Source organism: Mustela putorius, unplaced genomic scaffold, assembly GCF_011764305.1.
Source record: "Mustela putorius furo isolate JIRA1106 unplaced genomic scaffold, ASM1176430v1.1 tig00000151_pilon_pilon_pilon, whole genome shotgun sequence".
In the NCBI taxonomy this organism is placed as follows: Eukaryota; Metazoa; Chordata; class Mammalia; order Carnivora; family Mustelidae; genus Mustela; species Mustela putorius.
In genome coordinates, this window is record NW_025421296.1 from 4,774,128 (window position 1) to 4,795,277 (window position 21,150).

At 36.5% G+C, this 21,150-nt stretch overlaps 1 protein-coding gene across 6 annotated transcripts in view; it reads right to left on the reverse strand.

Annotated features, from left to right (window-relative positions):
• YTHDF3 (YTH N6-methyladenosine RNA binding protein 3) overlaps positions 1–19,934 on the reverse strand; it is a 39,280-nt gene extending 19,346 nt beyond the window's left edge. The window contains exons 1-5 of one of the 6 annotated variants that reach the window (XM_004772946.2): positions 19,630–19,934; positions 19,112–19,136; positions 15,653–15,798; positions 13,240–13,325; positions 2,678–4,276 (exon numbers count right to left, since the gene is read on the reverse strand). In XM_004772946.2, coding sequence (XP_004773003.1) covers positions 2,678–4,276; positions 13,240–13,325; positions 15,653–15,710 — 1,743 coding nt within the window. In that variant the 5' untranslated portion in view covers positions 15,711–15,798; positions 19,112–19,136; positions 19,630–19,934. Of the gene's footprint in view, positions 1–2,677; positions 4,277–13,239; positions 13,326–15,652; positions 15,799–16,879; positions 16,930–19,111; positions 19,137–19,425; positions 19,450–19,629 lie in introns of those variants that run through there. The other 5 variants (XM_004772947.2, XM_004772948.3, XM_013046092.2 and 2 more) reach the window with 5 other exon arrangements.
• Between the last annotated feature and the right edge of the window lie 1,216 nt (positions 19,935–21,150).

Below are 21,150 nucleotides of genomic sequence, written 5' to 3' on the forward strand. Positions count from 1 at the left end.
CAAACCAAAATAATGACATGGAAATTCAAATTTTAGTCTCCAAATACAGAGAAAAATGATAAAGAACCAATAGCACCCAAGGACAAAGATGCACTATATTTTTTGACATAACCAGAAAAAAGAAAATATAAATTAAAAGGAATAAGGACAGACAAAGGATTAAGGAAAATTATAATAGAGGTCCATATTAAACACATTCCAAATACATGTTCATATTTTAAGAATCTTTTGTAGTACACAGAAATAGCTATTTCCAAAGAAAGAAAATTTAGGCTGGCCTCAGACTTCTCCATGATATAAAACTATAAATAATGTAATATAAATATATAACTATAAATCTAAGCCTGAATGAGAAACTTGTAGCCTAAGAATTTTATATCCAGGTAAACTACTGTTCACATATCATGGCCAAAGAAAGACATTTTCTGAATCTAGAAGGATTTAACAAATGTATTATATTTATATTATATATAATCAACAAATATATATACCAAATTAATTTTCCTAAAAAAAAAAAAATAGTAAGTTACGTAAGAGTCAAAAAAAAAAAAGAAGATAAACATGTCAAAGGTGGGTCAGACATCATCAAGACTGGCAGTAAACCATGAAACAATTTAAATGTACAATTTTAAAGTTAAAAAATTATTAACTTTAAATCACTGTGCTGACGTAAAACAATATGTAACTGTCATAAACAATTCCTGAGACAATTATATAAATAAAACTAGGACTAAATTTTCAGACTGGGTAGGGAAGAAATGTAGAAGACATACAAGGGTGACCTCTCCTAAGTGGTGGAAGGGAAAAAAAAGAGTTGAGAAATAATTCCTTGCCATGCATCTTTTTCCGTGAACAATCTCATCCCACTTTCACAGAAACTATTTAAGAACAGAAAGCTCCCAAATCTGACTCCCACATCTAACTGCTTAATCAGAGATTTCACTGTATTTCTCAAAAGCATCTTACAATGAGCACATCCTAAAAGGAAAACCTGCACCCCACTTCTCATATCCCAAATCCATTCTCCTGATACACTATTTGTAATGGCTGTTCAGTCTGACCATTTACTCAACCGCTAAGCTTAAAAATTCAGGAGATACTTTTGATCCCTTTTTCCTCATTCTCCCACATTTAACTGCAATCACTAGCACCAGAATCACCTAGGTGAGCTTGTTAAAAATGTACACCACGAGGTCTCTTACCAAATACAGCTGACCCTTGAACACATGGGTAAGAATTGTGTAGGCCCACTTATATACAGATTTTTTTCTGTCAAATACTGTAAAATACAGTACTTTCTCTTCCTGGTGATTTTCTTAATACCATTTTTTCTCTAGCTTACTTTATTATAAGACTACAGTATACAATTCATGTAACATACAGAATATGAGTTAGTCAACTGTGTTATCAGCAAGGCTTCCTGTAAACAGGAGGCTATTAATGGTTAAATTTGGGGAGAGGCAGAAGTTATACACAAATTCCAAACTAGGAATTTGGCACCCCTAACCTGCACATTGTTCAAAGACCAACTGTATATCAGATTTTCCTACAGTGGGTCTCAAGAACCTGTCTTTCCAAGAAGCATCTCAATAATTTAAGTGCCCTAAGGTTTACAAACAGCTGCTTTAGAATCATTATTTCAATTATTATTCACCAGTGATGAATGTTCACCAAAATAATTTCCTTGTCTCCATAGACGAAGAAGCCGTAAGACATGTAAGTTCATACACAGAAACAAAATTACTGACATTTTATAGAGTTATGTTTCTGCTTTACCTTAATTTCTACATAAGAGCTCTCGATAGTAACCAACATAATTTATTTAAAAAGCTTCTAACTTTATCCCTGCTGCATTTAAAAAGAAATTTAAATGTACCCTCTATGGAAAAAAGTCTGCTAGTTGTCTACTCCATCCTTCCTTTCTTTTCCTCTTAAAACCAGGACCCCAGTTTTTTTTCATGGTTTGGCACAAAAAAAATTCCCCAGCCATGTCTTGCTCTGAGCGCCCCATGATCAAATTCTGGCCTATAAGAATCAAGCAGAAACCGTGTGTAACTTCAGGAAAGTCTCCCTTAAGAGTGCCACAAAAGGTCAATAACAGACTAAGAAATCAAACTCTGCTGTCAAAATCTAAAAGCCCATGCCTTCCCAACTCTTAGTTGTCTTCCTCACGTCAAATCCTTACTATACTTTGGACAACTGCTTTAAGTGTACAAATTACAAAACGGTTCAGAAAAGAATTTCAGGGGAAGTCTGTTTTACTTCTCATAAACAGGAAATAAATAATACTGAAACATTTATAATAAAAGCTGTTTCAAATACCTAACACATTTTTGCATAAAATTAATTTTAGTATTAGTATTAGAGCCCCTCACCAGTTCCTGAATCTGCTTGGTTATAAATGCAGAACTTATGGAACTTTGATGAACACAACTCAATGACTTTTATCACCTGAGTATGAAGAACAGGCAAATTCAGAATAAGGACGACCCTTGGGACGAGAAAATGCCCATGTGCCACGAGAGGCCCTGAAGGGAGTTTGCAGGGTTCTGTTTTTTAAGTAGTTGGTCTCCTTTGGAGTAAAGCTCCTAAACTCAGAATGTAACATTAAAGAAGACCCATCCATACACACCACCCCAATAAAAAGACCCTACACAAAAAATTACTATACTCTTACCCTACGCATGGCTTCCTCCTCTTCTTGACGCTTTTCATAATGTGCAAAGTCATCAAAGATTGAGGTGGTATGCTTGAAAGTAGCAATTATTTTAAGCACTTGCTTAGCTTTTTCTAGGGGTACCTCTTGAGTGTCCCTTGAATTGGTAACTGGTTTGTTGTCATTATTTTCTAAGCGAATATGCCGTAACTGGTTATTGGGAACATCTTTGACAAAGATCCACTTAACTTCAAATTTGCCCTTCCACTTATCCTGAGACCAGACACCAGCATATGCATTATAGTCCACAACAGACTTCATTTCAGCCACTCCACAAAAATGTCCACTGCCATTCACACTGAAGAGTAAATAGAGTGGGCCTTTCCCATTCAGGGAACGGTAAGCTGCATCCAAACGCTTATTACCATGCTCAGTACTACACCAGATAGAGTACTTAATTGAACGGTGTATGTCATCCTCAGAATAGCTTTTAATTATAAACACACGTCCATTCTTCAGGTTCCAGTCAAAGTCTTTGGGATTATAATTGTTTATGGCCTTTAGCTTCTCCAGCACTGGATGCACTTCTACACTAGAAGGTGAAGCACTGACAGGAACAACACCTAAACCAAAGTTTTCACCGCCCACTCCATTGTTCTGGTTGAATCCAGCTCCCCTATTCCGAGGAGCTACCCAGCGATTCTGCAGCTGCTGCTGTTGGGGCTGCACTTGGTGAGGCTGGGCCTGTGGCTGAGGTCCTTGTTGCTGCTGTGGTTGTGGTGGCTGAGGCTGCTGTTGAGGCAGTTGGCTTTGCACCAATGGTGGTGGTTGAATTAATGGCTGAGGCTGCTGGATTATAGTTTGAGGAGGCAGAACTGGTTGGGTTGGCGGAGCCTTTACCACTGACCCCTTTTCATCCCAAGTTCCAATATTCATGTTGTGTTTTATAGGAGGTGGTGGTACAGCAGAACCCCCAATTCCCACATTGCCCTTGGGTTTAAGTTTCGGTTGAGGTTTGGCAGGCTTTCTGGCAATGGCCGCCCAGGAGGTCGGTTTAGGCGCTGCACTGCTAACTGGGGGCACACTATTGGTTGCAATGCTAGTCATACCACTGCTGCTCAAGGCTGTACCTACAGTTTTTGTCACTGCAGCTGTCAGGTCACCACCAATTTTCAGTCCGGTCATGCCTTGCTCAATACTGCTAATGCCAGGCACCTTACTCAAAGTATCACTGCCAAATCCAGCCTGTCCATCTGTAATAGCTCTCCCAAGAGAACTAGGTGGATAGCCATAACTGCTACTATAAGCAGAACTTTGTGTTGATTGTCCCTGAGATCCACTTGTCCCCCATGTAGAGAAATCAGCATTACCAGGAAAAAAGTTAAATCCATGTTGACCAAGAAATGGAGGGGTATTTCCTAATGCCCCAGGTTGACTAAACACACCATCTGGTATATAATGATGTTCTCCATTACTCATTTGTCCATAGGTTGTCAGATACGGCATAGGTTGGTCTCCAGCCGTGGACCATGCTGCTTCCCCAAGAGAATATGGAAATCCAATGGATGGAGCATAGTAACTAGGCATATATGGATCTGACATTGGTGGATAGCTGTTACTCTGGAAGACAAAAGATCATAATCAGGAGCGAAATATCCTATGAAGAGCAAGGGAAAAAAAGACTCTGAAAAATTAAAATCAAGTAGTTTTAAATAAATGAAAAAGACGCACCTATTCCAGATAAAATTAAAAGTTCAAATCCAATTTTATCAAGGCAAAAATTTGCTGGTATTTTAATTTAAAAATATTTGTTATAAAATTGCAGGGGTTTTTTGGGAGGGGAGGAAATGGGTAGGATGGGATAATTTTTAAGAGTCAGATCTTCTGGCACATTTTAAAAATACCATCATTTCTACAAAAATCTGAATTATAAACTCGCAGACACAAATTGATCATTTACAGCCAAATTTATTTTAAGCAGCTGATGTATCCAAAAATTTATATGCAAAGATTAAACAAATCTGGAAGCTATGCCAAATAACAGAGGAGCTATAGTATACCTATCTATATAGTGGAATCCAATTCAGCAATTAAATTTTGTACTTTTTTCTTCTCACACTGAGAAGAAAGTAACGATTCAAGATTATACCTATGGCATCATCTAAATTTGCTTGTTTTGTTTTGTCTTGCTCATTTTAAAAAACAACCAAAATCCTTACTATGGTTTTTTAATGATGGGCTAACAGGTGCCTCTTTTCTTTGTACTCAAATTTCCAAATTTTACCCAATAAAATCACTTTCCTATTCAGAGTTTTAATTTGGAAACTGTTAAGTTCCTGTATTTCCCCAAAATTACTGCAATTAAATTGTTTGTCCTGAATACAAACTAATCATTCATTTAGTAATTTGCCAAAAATGAAGGCACCAAATTCTACTTAAAGAAAAAAAAAACCTCCAACTTTGTTAATAGCCAATGTAAAAAACAAGATATTTTAAGGGTATTCTGAAATGAACTTCTTGGACCAAAAACATGTCTGAGTATAGATTTTCACTCTGGTTTAGTTGTGATTTTTAAAACATTGCACAGACCTTTAGAATGTATAGAATTAAGCAAAATTTAAAAATTAAGAAAATATCCAGTCAGGACAACTGGTACTCCCCCTATAAGGGTGGACCATTCTGAAGGCTGATTATTTATTTAATTTATATAGGCATTCTTATTCTAAGTTCCCTGGAGAAAAGTATTTAACTTTTTCTTTTTCCTGTTACTCTTAGAACTATGATGCCACTACTTTCCCACCCAAGAAAGTGTATCAATATAAATATGTAACAGTAACATCACAGATACTACCTGGAACTCGTCTGAAATTCCTTTTAAAGGCCTATCCTTGAACATTGAGATATTATCACTACTGTTACTTCGACACACCTCACAACTGTTGAAACTGTCCACTGTCTATGAGAAAGTTAATATTTTGTCCTTTGAAATAATTCTGATATAATTGATATAAAAATAACTTATGAGAATCAAATAAAGGTTACATTTATATTAATAATTCTGACATAGATTTCCTGGGTATTTCCAGCAACACCTGGACTTAAAAATAGAAACAACCATTACTTAGTATTATTTAAAGAAAAGAATGACTTTTTAAATATACTCAATACATTTTACGATATTCAAAATGGGAAATAAATGTGTTACTGTTTACTAATTTGACCGAATATATTCTTTAACTGTATTACATAATTACTAACTACATTTAAAAATATATTCAAAGAATGCTCACATTATTAGTATGAAGGAAATCGATGAACATTTTTGGAACCACAATAGTACTAGCATCATCACACAGACCAACACTGAAATACTAACTGCCATATTTAATACAAGAGAAGCCTGAGGAAAGCTCACAATCACCAGCAATGGTTTTCAAAGAAAAAAATCTTGAAGAAATTAGTAATGACTAAACTTTACTACCCATGAAGTTCTCACACACACACACACACATACACACACACTCACTCACTCACCCTCTCTCACACACGTGTATAATCTGATCACTAAATTATCTGCTGAAAATAAAAGTACTCATAGGGCTTCAGACTGACAAGAAGGTCTCTGTGATATAAAACTCTTAAGACTTAATAAAAATGAATAGGTCAGCCAGGATAACATATATAATAGATCGACATATTTTTTTAAAGATTTTATTCATTTGAGAGAGCGCACGCCAGACAGCACACAGCAGAAGGGGCAGAGGGAGAGCTCGGAGAAGCAGACTCCCCACGGAGCAGAGAAGCTGATGCAGAACTTGATCCCAGGACCCTGACTGAGATCACAACCCAAGCTGAAGGCAGATGCTTAACCAACTGAGCCACCCAGGTGCTCATTATTAACATATTTTTTAAATTATCTTTTTCTTGAAGTTGCTAAAAAGATCCTCATATTACTTTATTATTTGTATCAAACAAATACTTACTGAATGCCTACATTGTGAAAAATACCGATTCATTCATTCTAAAAGAACACCTACAGTTAGAGACACAAAACATAGGGAAGTGAACAGGGGAAGAGCAAGAGAGCTGTGCTGAATAGGGAGGTAATCGGTTTCAAACTTTCAACTTACAATGCTGGCACTGAAATCTGGACTTCAGTACGTCCTTACCTGGATGTGAGAGTGGAAAATCAGACAGCTTTATTTTTATTTATTTATTTATTTATCTGAGAGAGAGACAGACAGACAGAGCACAAGCAAGAGAGGCAGAAGGAAAATGAGGAGGAGAAGCAGACTCCCCACTAAGCTGGGAGTCTGACATGAGACCCAAATGAGCCACCCAGGCACCCAGAGGTAGAAAGTTTTTAAAGTTCATGCCTCATAATCAAGTTTTTGCAAAAATTACACTCCTAACTTACACCGAATATTGTTATTTCACCATCACAAATGTTGAATTTTGCAGTTACCTTCCAAGTTCCTAATTTATCTACCTCCATAATAATTCATACACTAGCAAACTAAAAGTCAAAGAGTAAATATTTCAATCTTTGCAAGACAAATAATATCTAGTTGCTGTCACTCAGTCTTTTTTTTTCTTTTTTCTTTTTTAAACAACCCTTTAAAAAACTTCGAGCTTAGGGTTTTTTTTTTTTAAAGAAAACAGGGCACAAACTGGACTACAGTTTATCCACCCTGTTTTAACTGATTATCTAATCTGTACTAATTCCTAAAAGAAGAAAGCCCATATTCTCTGGGGAATGGGAAAACAAATTCTGCCAACTCTGTGACCTATAGGGCTGGACCAGGCCCAAACTCTTGGGTATGATGACTTTTATTAGATATCTTATCATGTATTTTTTTAAATCATAATTTTTACTACTTCATGTGTAAATTATTGATTCTTACCAAAATAATTTAAGTTTAAGTTACTTAAAATGTGTTCCATTAGTCACAACTACTATCAAACAGATAGCTCTGGCTATAATAAGCAGATGTACACTGCTCTCCCTGTCTTACTACAGAGCTGTCCAGTGTTACTGCGACCACCGTTATTTCTGGAGTATCCTGGGTAAGTGGCTAGCTTTCTGCAGTTTATCAAACAACACTAACCATTTACTTTTCCAGTTTTTTCAGTAGTTTCAGCTGAATGAGATGTTTTTTTTCTTAGCTCCATCAAAGTACTTAACCAGTTTCTAAAGGCAAGGCTTCATTTTGGGTTCCAGTAAGAACAAAGCTACAGGAAATTTCCAGTTTCAAAGTAAAATATGGTCAACACATTATGAGTTAGTAGAGCTTCAACTGTAACTGGAAATATTTAAAAATATGTTCTGTTAATTTCTGCTAGCTATGTGGAATATCAATCGGAGGAATCTACCTTGGTAGTGAAGAGGAACAAAAGTTCCACTTACTGATGATGGAAAATAACAACTGAAAACTTACTTTCACTTTTACTTCAAACCCAGTGATAATGAGACATAATCAATGTAACAGTTTATGTTCAAATAACTGCTTTAATAGTCTACTCTTAACTTGGAAACTGGTCAACTATAGTGAAATTTTACTATATTCTTAAAGATATGCAAACTTTAAACCAAATGATGTGAAATGTTTGATGTTTCCCTCACAGTCAAAGAACTATTTGGAAGGGAAAAAATAACATCAATTTATATAAGTCTATGAATTGATTTCAAAAATCACTGAATATAATGAAACATACTCGTAACAACAGATCCACAAACCCTTTACCTACAGTGCAAACTTAGAAACACAATCTGGGTAGGGCATTTAACACAAGGTTGAAGTGAAGCCATGAGGTACCTAAACTTCAATTCCATCCCAGGTACTTATCAGCTATATGAAAGCAGCCAAGTAAAAGAAAATAAAGATACACTGCCATTAAATATTCAATCAACAATCGTTATATTTAATACAACTTAACTTGCCCCTTTAAAATGTAAATTAATAACCAAACACATGATATAATTTCAGACTTACTCCAGATCTTAAAGAGTATAAACTCTCAGTGTGATGTAGTAGTCCAGGATATGGACTCAGTTCTTTAATCTTTTACTTTCTATGTCAGTGATCTAATCAGATCATGTAATTTCTCTAACCCTGAATCTGTTGGTTAAAATAGGGATAATACCTGCTGGTCTTACCAACTGTAAAGACTTTTAAAAATCTACTGTGCTAACTACAAAGTGCTACATGGAAGTGTAGGAGTAAGGCCTTTTACCTTTAGGGTTTTTTTGTTTTGTTTTGTTTTGTTTTGTTTTTATTTGTCAGAGAGATAGAGAGAGAGAGCGAGTGAGGGTGTACGTGCACAAGCAGGGAGGGTGGCAGACTGAGGGAGAAGCAGACTCCCCGCTGAGCAGGAATCCCTATGTGGAACTCAATCCCAGAACCTTAGGATCGTGACCTGTGCGGTAGGCAGATGTTTAATTGACTGAAACACCCAGGCATCCTTTTTTTTTTTTAATTTGAAAACTGAAATACAAAACAAACAAACAAAAAAAGATCTTCCTCAAAATTTTAATATCACATAATTATTTCTTAGCCTTATGATATAGATTGTTGCTCTAATATCTCAAAACTTGAACAAGAAGTTCAGGATTACTGCTCTGACTTGAGACATTCTAATACAACTCAACCATAGTTAGTCTTTCACAAAGAAAGTTAAGATCCATTTTTACTTTCTTTCCAAGAAAGGAGACACTATAAATATCCCAGAAGTTCAATTATAAAGGAAAAGGCATAATTCACCAATAAAAGCACTTTTGTACAGAGAAAAACAAAAACTGTTCTCCATTAAGGACATGAAAACTTCAAACTCCAGAACTCACTTCTGAATTAAAGTGAGGTTTAGAGTATTTTTAATGCTTATGTGTATTTTCTTCTAAAACTTAAGAAAAAAATTATTGTACTTTTCACAAAGTATACTCAACACATATCTAATCACAAGGATGTCACCAAAAAATGTATTATACATGGTACCCAGTTAACCTAAATATTTCATCAACTGTAATTCTTTGTTCCCTAATTCTAGCAGATATCCCAATTCATTATTCAATGCTTAATAAATGCCTACTATGTGCCAGATACAGTGCCAGTCACTGGAGACAAAAAGATGAAGAACATGGACTCTGACCTGGAACACTTCCCAGGTCTAGTGGGGAAGACACATATCCCCTACAATTTGATAGGTACTGTAATGGAAATACAAACAAAGCAAAACAAGCATTCTAGAACAAAAAGCAGGTAAGCAGATAACGGGAGGAATCTAAAGAGTCTTCATCAAGGGATAGATACAGGAGTCTGTGTGTATACAGATCATAAATACAAATACAAAAAGTGAGATCATGAAAGAAAAATATTTGGAAAATATTTATATTCCTAGAAAATAGTGAGTCCTATTCCCTTACAAACTGGAGAAAGCTGACCAAAGACAAGGCAGGGAGGGAAATGGAGCAATTTTAAGGACCCTCATATAACAAATGTATCCACTCTTGTGAAGTTGTGGTAACTCTTTAACATGACGGTGGCACAGACTTGGATTTTAAGAAGATTGCTGAGTGACAGAACAGAATTACTACTTAGAAAATCACTCCAATAGGCCGAAAAAAATGAAACCCTTAACTAAGGGCAGTGATGGCCGGGACAATAAATAACAAAAATCAAAATATTCTTCCTTTCTTTGTTCTCTATTCCACTTCTCTGACAAACATGACTAGGAATTATTTCCCCATATAGACAACAAACTCAAACTTAATTTTTCCAAGTTGTTGTTCAAATTTATATGCACAAATTACATGGGATCTTTAACAGTACTATTTAAACCTGAACTTTCCAATCAACTTAATTATCTGATTATTCTGAGGAACTTTAGAGAACTAAATTTAAGACCCGAAGGATAAACATTTACTTTTCAAGTGATTACAAAAGTTATCTGCTTTAAGAAACTGAGCACTAGAATACACTACCACAAAAGGCCAACAACCTGTTTTAAAGTATCCCTGGATTTGATCTGAATTAGATCTAAGAATACAAAACAATTTGAATCATTAGCTAAAAACTGAAACACTTTTCCAGACAAAAGATTCATTTTTCTTATTCATAATATGAAAATCAGATGGAGTTTAATTTTAAAGACATATTATACATTTAGTTGAAAATTTTTTAATTAAACATTTCAGCTAGATCAGAACAAGGAACTATAAATGCTTGTGTAATTTTAATATGTAAGTAATTACTTGAGATATTTCACCAATAATTTTTAATTTTCACTGACCTGCTTTAAAGGGTCAATTTTTTAAAATTTTCTCCTTTACCTAGGTGTTATTACGGTAACTTAAATTCTCATACAAATCATCTCTAAGATTTCAAGTAATTTTCCATTTTTCTCTCCAATAAACCCAGTTTCCAACAAGCTATAGCATGAGGACTCTTTCAAAGGTAAGTATGTGTCCTGGTTACAGATATTATTTTTAGTATTATAGAAAGCTAATTGCTAAAAACCTATTCCTTAGTACTGACAAGGAGAGGGAGGACAGAACAGCCTTAGTGGTATCAAATTTTAAAACTTCTCTTTAAATAGCACATGAATATACAAATACCAGAAAAAAACAATTAATAGAAAGTATTAAGATTTTCTTTTTAAACATCACATTAAAACAAATCTTTTACAGATTTTTTTTGTCCCAACATAAGGAAACTTTAGTGTGATAATTTAAAAACTGGGTTCACTAAATAAATCTCTTCCACAGTTAAAAAAATAATAGTTTTCTGACACTTTCAAAGTTTTATTTACAAGTGCAATCTTATGCAGAATTCCAATATATAAAACAGATAAAGCAGAGGACAGCTCTGATTCCTGCAGAAGAGGGATCAAGAGTACCCTCCCCTAGTTTTCCCTAGGCAGGCCTGAACCACCTCTGTAGAATGCCAAACAACAACAACAAAAAAAAAATCTTCTAAGCCCCTCTGACAAATGTATTATATAATATTTGTTACCAAGTAAAACAAAAGGATTCTTACTGGTTACAATTCTCAAACATTTATATTCCATGAAAATTCCCTGAAGACAGGGGTTGAACAAATAAGTCAAGAGGATCTTCACAACTATATCCTTGTCTTAGAAAATCATCTTACATTATAACACATAACGTATGAAATCAAGTAGCAAAAAAATTCTATTACTTAATATTTAAAACAATTTCCCAAACTTATCTGATCATGAAGACCTTTTTGAGACAGTATCTACTACACACTTCATAATATCAGAATTTCTAAACAAAAAGAAACACTGCCATAAGAGATGTTAACTGAGATTACTGTGTGGGCCCAAGTAATAGAATACTGAACATTTCTTTTAAAACTTGCACTGCAATTCAAAACAATGATCTTCCTATTTTCTAGTTATACGTTATTTCACAACCTTTAAGTGGAAAGATCATAAAGTCAGATTATGTAAGTATGAAATGAATTTTTTCATTCTTTTATGAGCAGCCAAACATTGATAGATTTTATCACCCATTTTTATTCTTTCTCATTTATTTATTCCCTCCCAACACAAGCTAGGAATGTAGATCAACAGATAGAAGGGGGTGGTTAAGGAGAAATGACCAAGGGGTAGATCAGTTTGAACATAATCATGGCTCTCTACACTCCTAAAAACAATCCTACATACCACAAATTGGGAACTACTTTTCAAACTTTCCCTACAACTCTAAAGGCCTGCAATGATATCTGGTTTCTTGTTCTTTCAGTTTAAAAAATATCTAGAAGGTAAGATTTCATGGTACATTTTTCATATACCTTTTTTTTTAAGCAAAAAAAAAAAAGCAGTTTTATTTATTATAGAATATTCTTTTCCAAGAAACTGGTTAATGATGAAAGTTTATTTTTTAAATTTATATTAACAAACGAATGCAGAAATGGCATATAGAGACCAAAGAGATCAAAGAATTCTCTTTCGTTTTTCAATTCTTAAATCTAAATTATACCTGTACACAAACTCACACAATTATCTGTTAAAAATCCAAACACAAAAGAACCTCAAAAGTACCAGTTTGATTTGGTGAAATTTTCCAAGCCTACAATACAGAAGGCAAATGTGTTTATAAATCTTCTATTCCCTATGTTGTATTAACTTTAATTATCAATGAAATTCAAATTGGAATACTTATAAAAGAGAAAACACTACATTTAACCAAAATTCAAGTTATAACTAGTTCTTTCCCATAAATGCATAGCTAATTAAACCTGATAATTTGCTTTAGCTATGAAGATATGGCAGCAACATTAAACTAAAAGGTTAAATTCTTTCAAAGTTCAAAAAAAGAAGTCCAACCATACCATACACAAATAATGTCCATCTTCAAATCTTTAATTTCACAATCTAATTTCAGCCACCTAGAATTTCTAAAGAATTCTCCTGTACCACAAACCTGCAACTGTTATTCATTATGCAGGCACACTAGATTAATACATGTTATGGTTAGCCTCATTCAATTAAAGTATCTATCTGAAAAATCCATTAATACTAAGGTAAATTTAATTCCCTAAATATGGGACTGTCAGACTTACCTGATTTGTCTGGCTACTTAAGTATGGCTCAAAATCATCATCATTTACAGCATCTTTTTGATGAATCGAACCGTTTTGTACTGAAACTAAAAAATATGTTTATATTAGATGTGTGGTAATTATCTTTATGAAACTGACAGAATAACCTAACATTTTCAGTATATTTTGACCAACTCAGAAAAAGTTATCCTGAGTTGTTCCTTTTGTTTAAAAAAAAAAAAAATCCTCTTAAAAATTTTAGCTCAATTTAGGTACAAATATTTATGTGCAAACAAAAACTTACAAATCTTGTATATACCCAAGATTACATAAATATAAACTATATACATACTTCCCATTACCAAAAACATAATGCAAATAATCTCAATTTCAACATTGTAGCAAGCAGTTAAATTCTTGGAAGGGTTCCCTGATACTATATTTGAATCTAAAATAACCACCTGAAATAGTGTTGTGGATAACTGATTGCTGAACAATGTTCTCTACCTCTGTTAAATCTCTATATAATTTAGTACAAGAAAGGTAAATAAAGGATGAAATAACTTTCCTTGGTAACTTAAGTTAGAGTAAATGTCTTAAATGTTTTCAAATTTAAAAAAGTGGCTAAAATTTATCGAAGCAGTTATCACAATGAATAAATCATAAATAATCTAAATAAAAAGGCCTTTAGTTCTAAACCAAAAAATTATGAAAGCTTTCTTGAAAGTACAAAGACACTAAAGATAACCATGATTATTCTTCCAACACATAAGAAAACCAGAGAATAATTTATAATGCTGTGTTTGTTCAGAGATCATTTCCAAAAATGCTTTATAAAGTTGTTACTCTCTGAATGGTATTTGAGTGCTTTTGAGTACAGGCTAGAAATAAAGTCTTGTGTTTGAATCCCAAGTCTAACACTGAGAAGCGGGGTATCTCTAGTTAGTGACTTAGCCTCTCTACTCTACTTCTCTGTTCAAGGAGATTATTAACAGTACCCACCTCAGTTCATCTGTCGATTCAAAGACAGTATTCAATAATCTTGACTATTTTATTACATAAAATATTACAAGATCCAAAAAGGACTAAAAATTACTTTAGGACCACATAAACCAAAGTTTTCCAAGGCTAGAACCTGATATGCTGACACTGTCTAAATACACGATTCTACTTTTGAAACACATGTGAGATGAAAAAAGCTAAAAGTTCCTTATGGATATTGACTAATCCCTTAAAAACAACAACAACAAAACCTTTCAGAATCTGAAAATTCACTGCTTAAAAATACAGTGTTACAAAGTTATTAAAAATTAAGGCTGGGGGCAATGGATTTAAGTTGTGTGTTCCTCTACAGTATCATTACATTTTTATTTTCCCTAATCTTCCAAGAGTTTTGATCACCAAAAATGTAGTATTACAAGCTGACAGTGGCATGGGAGCAGAGACAGATAAAAATCCCTTCATTCTTTGCCACCCACTGAGTAGCAATGATCAGTCAAAGAAATACCACTCTGTGAAGCCTTCAAAGTAGACCTCTCATGATACTACATTGCCCTCAAATCACAAGAGCAACATGAAGGTCACCTTGATCTTGGCTCCTCTGAGGTGGTTTAACTGTATTTGGTAAGGACTGCAAGAACCAGGGTTAAGCTAAATGTGCTCCCTAGAATTTAAATACGTTAACAGCCACTAGAAACAAAAATAAAGAAGGGGGGTACCTTAGGTTATTTCTGGTGGACTAATCATTTCAGTCCAAGAGATTCTAACCCCTTTATCAAAGGCGGTTATGCATGGTCTATTACCATGCGGGGCTGGGGGGGGGTGGGGATTCCTCACTACACCATTGGACTATGACACTAATACATGTTGTTATCTGAAATAGTTACTCATTTCAAAATTACAACTATTTCTTGCATTCATTAATTCTCAGAAATTTAGCCCATGCTGCTAATAAATATATTAAACAAGTACTCACTTAAAATCTACCTAACTCTATATTATGGTGCTATTCTTACTCATTTCCTCTGTTCTATTCTTTCTAAGATGCTGAGACTAAGAACAAAATATTCTCATGCACTAAGTAAATATACAGTCTACAGTCTGTGCATAAATGAGGCATAAATATGTCTAAAAGTTATAAAAGATTATTCAAGGAGTATGTCAATCTAAGGAAAAAATATTTAATTAAAAGTATTTCATGAATACTGACAAGCAATTTGCATTAAATTAGAATCTGAATAAGAAGCTAGCCCTTGAGTTTCAGAAGCATACCTTTCCTTAAGAAATTCAACTGTCTTTAAAGACTGCAGTTTTTGAACATTACTTAATGACAATCTAATGTCTTGGAGACTGAAAGCCATTAAATAGCAAAGATATCCAAGCCAGTTCCATAGTCTGTACAAGTTCTTCAGGGAAAAAAGAACAGATGACTTACATGATTCTTCGCCTGTTTCCTCTGCTCTATGAAGCAGAGTCAAATCAAGATAGAACATGGGCCTTAGGAGCCAGGTGATTCTTTGCTCTGGTCCTGACTACATCAAGTTAGGAAAGTCAACAGATCTGTGCATCATGTTTTCCCACCTACAAAAACAGCGACAATACCATATACCCTCTATCTCCTTATAGGAATGTTTTGAGGATTAATAATAAAATGAAGCCTAAAATGACAATAAAGTGCTTTGCAATTATTTCCTGAGGGACTGTGGGGAGAGGATACAAAAGAATACTGCCCAAACACTACATTTTCCACCACTTTTCTGAAACACTAAATACAGCCAAATTCAACCTAGTTCTTTTAAACTGCAGTTTTACCAAATAATTCTGTCTCTCTGTTGGGAAGGGATAGGGGAAGAGAGGAGGGAAAAGATAAACTCCTTTCCATGTATTTGTCTATTTATACACTTAAGGCACCAGGAGGAAGCTGGCAGTAAGGCTGCTAGGAGTACAGGATCTGACACTTTTATCTATGGTGCCTGCAGGGAAAGGAGAGGTACCCTTATATTCTGGCAACAAAAATTCTGGTTATTAATAAATATAAGTGATATAAAATCAGTTTCAAATTATGAACCAATATAAATAAATAAATAAATTACAGACTAATAGTGAGTTATCCTTAAATTTCTACTATCCTTCAGTACTACCCTAGCCAAGGATAATAGAGTTCTAATTAAGGAAAATGTATTAACTAAAAAGAACTCAAACTTACAAAAAGTAGGCCTAGAATTATTACTTATACTATGATAGCATTTTTGCCTTACAAAGAGATATAGAATTCCTTTCAAATTTTAGCTCTGTTAGTGAACTTAAATCCTTAAGGATATACAGAAAAAATCTTAGAAAAATCAAAGAAACTAAGACAGGTGTCGGGCTCACAGTGTCAAATGAAGATAATTCAGAGAAGAAAAACAGCATTTCTAAAATTAAGTCATCTGAAAAGGATTACAGTTTCAGAACTCTGACAACTCCTCAGCAACATGTATTTTTCATGTTTGAGAAGTTGAATTCAAGTTTAATACTCATATTCTTAGAATACTCATGCTGTAGTTCAAAAAATATAACTTTGCTTTCTGCTTCACAAAAGTAAACAGAGTAACTGTAAAACAATTTTACTAGCTTGAAAACCAAGTCAGCTAAGGCACAGTAGTTTTTCTCAAACACACACATAGCTACTTGTATCAGTTCACTGGAGGTGCTGCCTTCGCCTTGTAATTCTCCCTGCAGGGGCATAAAAATACAAGTGATGTATATGTGTATTTGTGCACTTGCAGCATCTACCATTTTAAAGCATCTTAAATGATTACCAATACTCAGGCCGGTAGAGTTTTTCCCTTCTGCCATGTCTTAGGCAACAGTCTCCCTGCATCTTAAAAATACATGAGGTGAGGAAGGTGAAAATAAATCCACCAAATAAAACGGCAACTAGAGCAATGGACTACTGTAATTGTAATTCCTCATAATATACAATACGATTTACAGCTAGAATTATCACTTTTATTTTGGAGATAGAGAGGAAATTCTGACCAAAAGGTGCAATGTGTTCAAGCTCACTGGGCAAGTCAGTAGCCACAGAAGTATTAGAACACAGGTCTCCTAGGAATCCCAGGCCAACATTCTACCCCTGGATAAACTATGAATGGAACAATAAGGGTGAAAGAAAGAAAATTTTTTGGAAAAGAGAGCTATCCAAATAAATACTTTGTGTGTGTATAGATACACCTAAAAGAGATTATACTGATGGATCAAAATTATTTTAACAACCAAAAAATACTTATTTGTAAATGTCAATATGCAATTATTGTCATAGATAATTTATACCAGAGATATCAGTAGGACATACCTAAGTGAAATGACTATATTGCAATCAAACTTACAGTAATTGAGTAATGGCTTACAATGCTCTAGATGCTTTACTTTATTTTGTCAAACAAGTAAGTACTTCATTGAACTTGCATACTTACCTTAAAGCAGGTAACACAAAACACTTAGTATTTCAAATAGCCTTGCAAAGTGCCACCTCCCCACAGATCTAGGATAAAATAATTTATGCTAGGCAATAATGACCACAGATTTCATATATCTCCAGGTCTATACACTTCCTCATGAGCAGACTAGCAAAAAAAAAAAATTAATGGATCATTCTTTTCAAATTTACAAATAAATATTGTAACATTTAAAACAAACAATATCAAATTCTGAGGCATATGCTTACAACAGAAAATAATTCTAAAATTAAACTTTTAACTCTGTATACTCCTCCAAAATACATCTTTAATCAAAATAAAGCAGTAAATTTATGCTACATTGATACAGTGCCATTTATCTGGAATGTGCAAATTCTCAAACTGTACTACAACTCAAAGAAAATTAACTGAGTTGAGTTGTCAGAACCTACTCTTTTCAAATTTGCAAAGGCAAATAAAAACCCTAAGAATATAAAGAGCACCAATAAAAACCTTGGACTTACATCTAAAAAGCTATTGCACATCTTATTTTCTAGGTTATACTTTACTAACTGAAATAAAAAAAAACAGGAAGCATAATTCAATTTGGTCTAATTTCAAGCCCTATTACAAAATGTTATAAATATATAATTCACTGTAATGTTAACTGGCACTATCCCAAGAAAGCAGTTATTGTTCTATACTTACTAATGTCACATGATTAATGTCATGTTTCAGTCAGTTGACTGTATTGTTCCATACTAATAGACCCAAAATACACTTATTTTTTAAAAATGCTTCACTTTCAATGGTTTATGTTTTTTTGTTTGTTTGTTTTTTAAACTGAAGAGTAAATCATACAGCCAGAGCAGAAACCTTACAGATTTTTTTCTCTTCCAGCCCTTTCTAAAATACCAGATTGAGTCACACCTTGCAATCAGGGCTACACAGCAAGATGACATGCCTGTTCAGTTTTGATCTCTCTCATATTACTGCCTCATTATAACTGTCTTCACTAGAACCAGTGGTTAACAGTACAGTTTTTCACTAGTGTGACATGAAATACAACTTGAGTTGCATTTTCTAACATAATATCCACTTAATATGTACGCAATTGGAGAAATTTTTGTGGTAGTAGTTACATAATACAGATAAATTGCAAAATTAAAGAAATGTCCCCACATTCGTAATACCTCCTTAACTGAAATACAACTAAGAAAACTGTTTTTTGGACCACTGTGCTTTCTATAAAAGTGGCTTCAAAGCAAGAACTACCGAAGTTTTGGATAGCATTTGACTGCTTTGGCCGTGATGAATATTTCTCTAAACATACATTTCAAAACAAACAACAACAACAAAAAACCTGGAGCAAAATCAAACAAAAAGGCCCTGGCAAAGTTTAAAAGTGACATCAGACGAACATTAGGAAATAAGATAAAAATATTCAAACTCACCTTTATTTCCTTGCCCTTTAGGTCTCTGCGCAGCAAGACGAAAGGTGTGGTAATGAAAAGGGAAAAAAAAAGGGGGGGGGGGAGAAAGTGTGTTAATCAAAGACATTATCAAAGACAAGTTATTTTCAACAATCCGCGTAGGAGTAAAACCCACCACATCCTCCATAGCCTCCAATTTCCCAACCACCCCCAGTCTTCAAACCTCCTACCCGCCACTCGAAAACCGTCTCCCAGAGCTCGCCTGGTCTCAGCCCCACGTCTGCCGCCCTCAGATGTGCCCTAAGGCCCCTAGGAGCGGTCGTTCCCCCACCCACCGCAGCTCCGCGGCCTCCCGTCTCGGCCGCAGGCTCCGGGGCAGGGCGCACGCCCCGACCCGGGCGGCAGGACCGCAGCAACTTGCGCCCAAGGCACCGTTATGGGGCCGGCAGCGGCGGCGACGGGGAGGAGCCGAAGCCCCACGCGAGGGTGGAGCTCCAGGGCTCGGGCCTTCACCGAGCCTGAGGCCTCTGCTCCCTCACCTGATCCACGCTAGTGGCTGACATTCTTCACCGCAACCCGAGAGCTGCTGCCGCTGCCGCCGCCGCCGCCGCCGCCGCTTGGGCCTCTCCCCGTGCACTCACAGCAGTTGGCTGCCGCCCTCCGCCGAGTGACTGATCCAGGCGCCGCCGCTGCCGCCGCTCGCTCTGAAGCCAGAAAGAGGGCCTCGCGCTCGGGGGTCCGTGGAAGGGGCCCTTCTTTTCGGCGTGCAGGCGCCTCTTCCCCCTCTCGCTCTTCGCTCCTCGGGTCCACAATGGCGGACAGACTCCCTAGTCTCACTTCCGCTCCGAGCCTCCCTGACCTTCCGCTCTCCACTCTGACGTCCCTCCTCACCTCGCTCTTCCTCCCCCACCCGCGCGCCCGCCAGCTACCGACCTTGGCTCCGCCTGCGCATCGCCACGTCACCGGAGACGGGGACCGCGAGGCGGCCCCTGGACGCATGCGCCGGGGAGGGAGTGCGCCTGTGCGGCTGCGAGCGCCACCTTCCAGGGACGCTTCAGTGGCTTCCTTCCGTGCGGCTCGCGGGCTACAGGACGCGCGGCGCGCGGAGGCAGCGGGAAACCCGCCCGAGCGGGATGCCCTCGCGCTTTGGGCAGGAAGTAGGCCTGGGCGGGAGGCGGCGGCTGCCTGGGTCTAGAGCGGGGCTGAAGACGCAGTGCCAGCGGTGCCCTCCTGCTGGCAGAGAGCACCTTGGTGGGTTGCAGCGTCGCAGCCCCAGCCCACCCGCCCCGGGTGAGCGAGCAACAGTGGCCCGGCCTCCGCCAGAGCCTCCTGAGGCCACCCAAAGCCACGTGGGCGGCTGGGTGAGTCAACCGCCCTCGGGACGGAGATGCTGGGCCTTCCGCACGAGCCAGCACGTGCAGCCAAAGTGGCTGGGTTAGAGCTCTGGGCATCAGAGCAGAGAGGAGGTTCGCCAGCAAGTGTTCGTTCTCACCAAACCCCAGACACGTGCCCGGAATAACTCATTAATCCATAACCTCTGGAGTCGAATTTACCACCCAATTCCTGCACTTGTGTTCCCGTCTCCTAATGTTACAAAGTAATCTCGGGAAAGATACTGATGGTTGCAGGAAGTTTTTCAGTCATAAAAGTTAGTTTCAAAAGAAACTGGTTCAGTTACTTTTCAGCTACTTTTTTTGCAAACTGGCAAAACCAAAGCAGCTGATTTGCAACAGTTTGAGAGTTTTGTTGAAATAACATCTTTGCAATGAAGGCGGATTCCTTGCCTAACAGGTATGACGTGGACTCTAAAAAAGAAATAATTTGGATGACTAAATCCTTTCTTTATCAAAGCCATCGGATAAGTGATTGTTGAGAAAGTATAAAATTGTTGAATTATAGGGTTCATTTTGTGTTTCACGATGCAACAGCATTTTAGAAGCACTGAGAAATACAAATGAAACTTATCTTGAGAGTCCACTGCTCCATATAAATCACCAAGAGACATTTTTCAGATCTGGTCAACTTCCCATGCTCTCTCATTTTGCCAGGGCCTCAGCCAG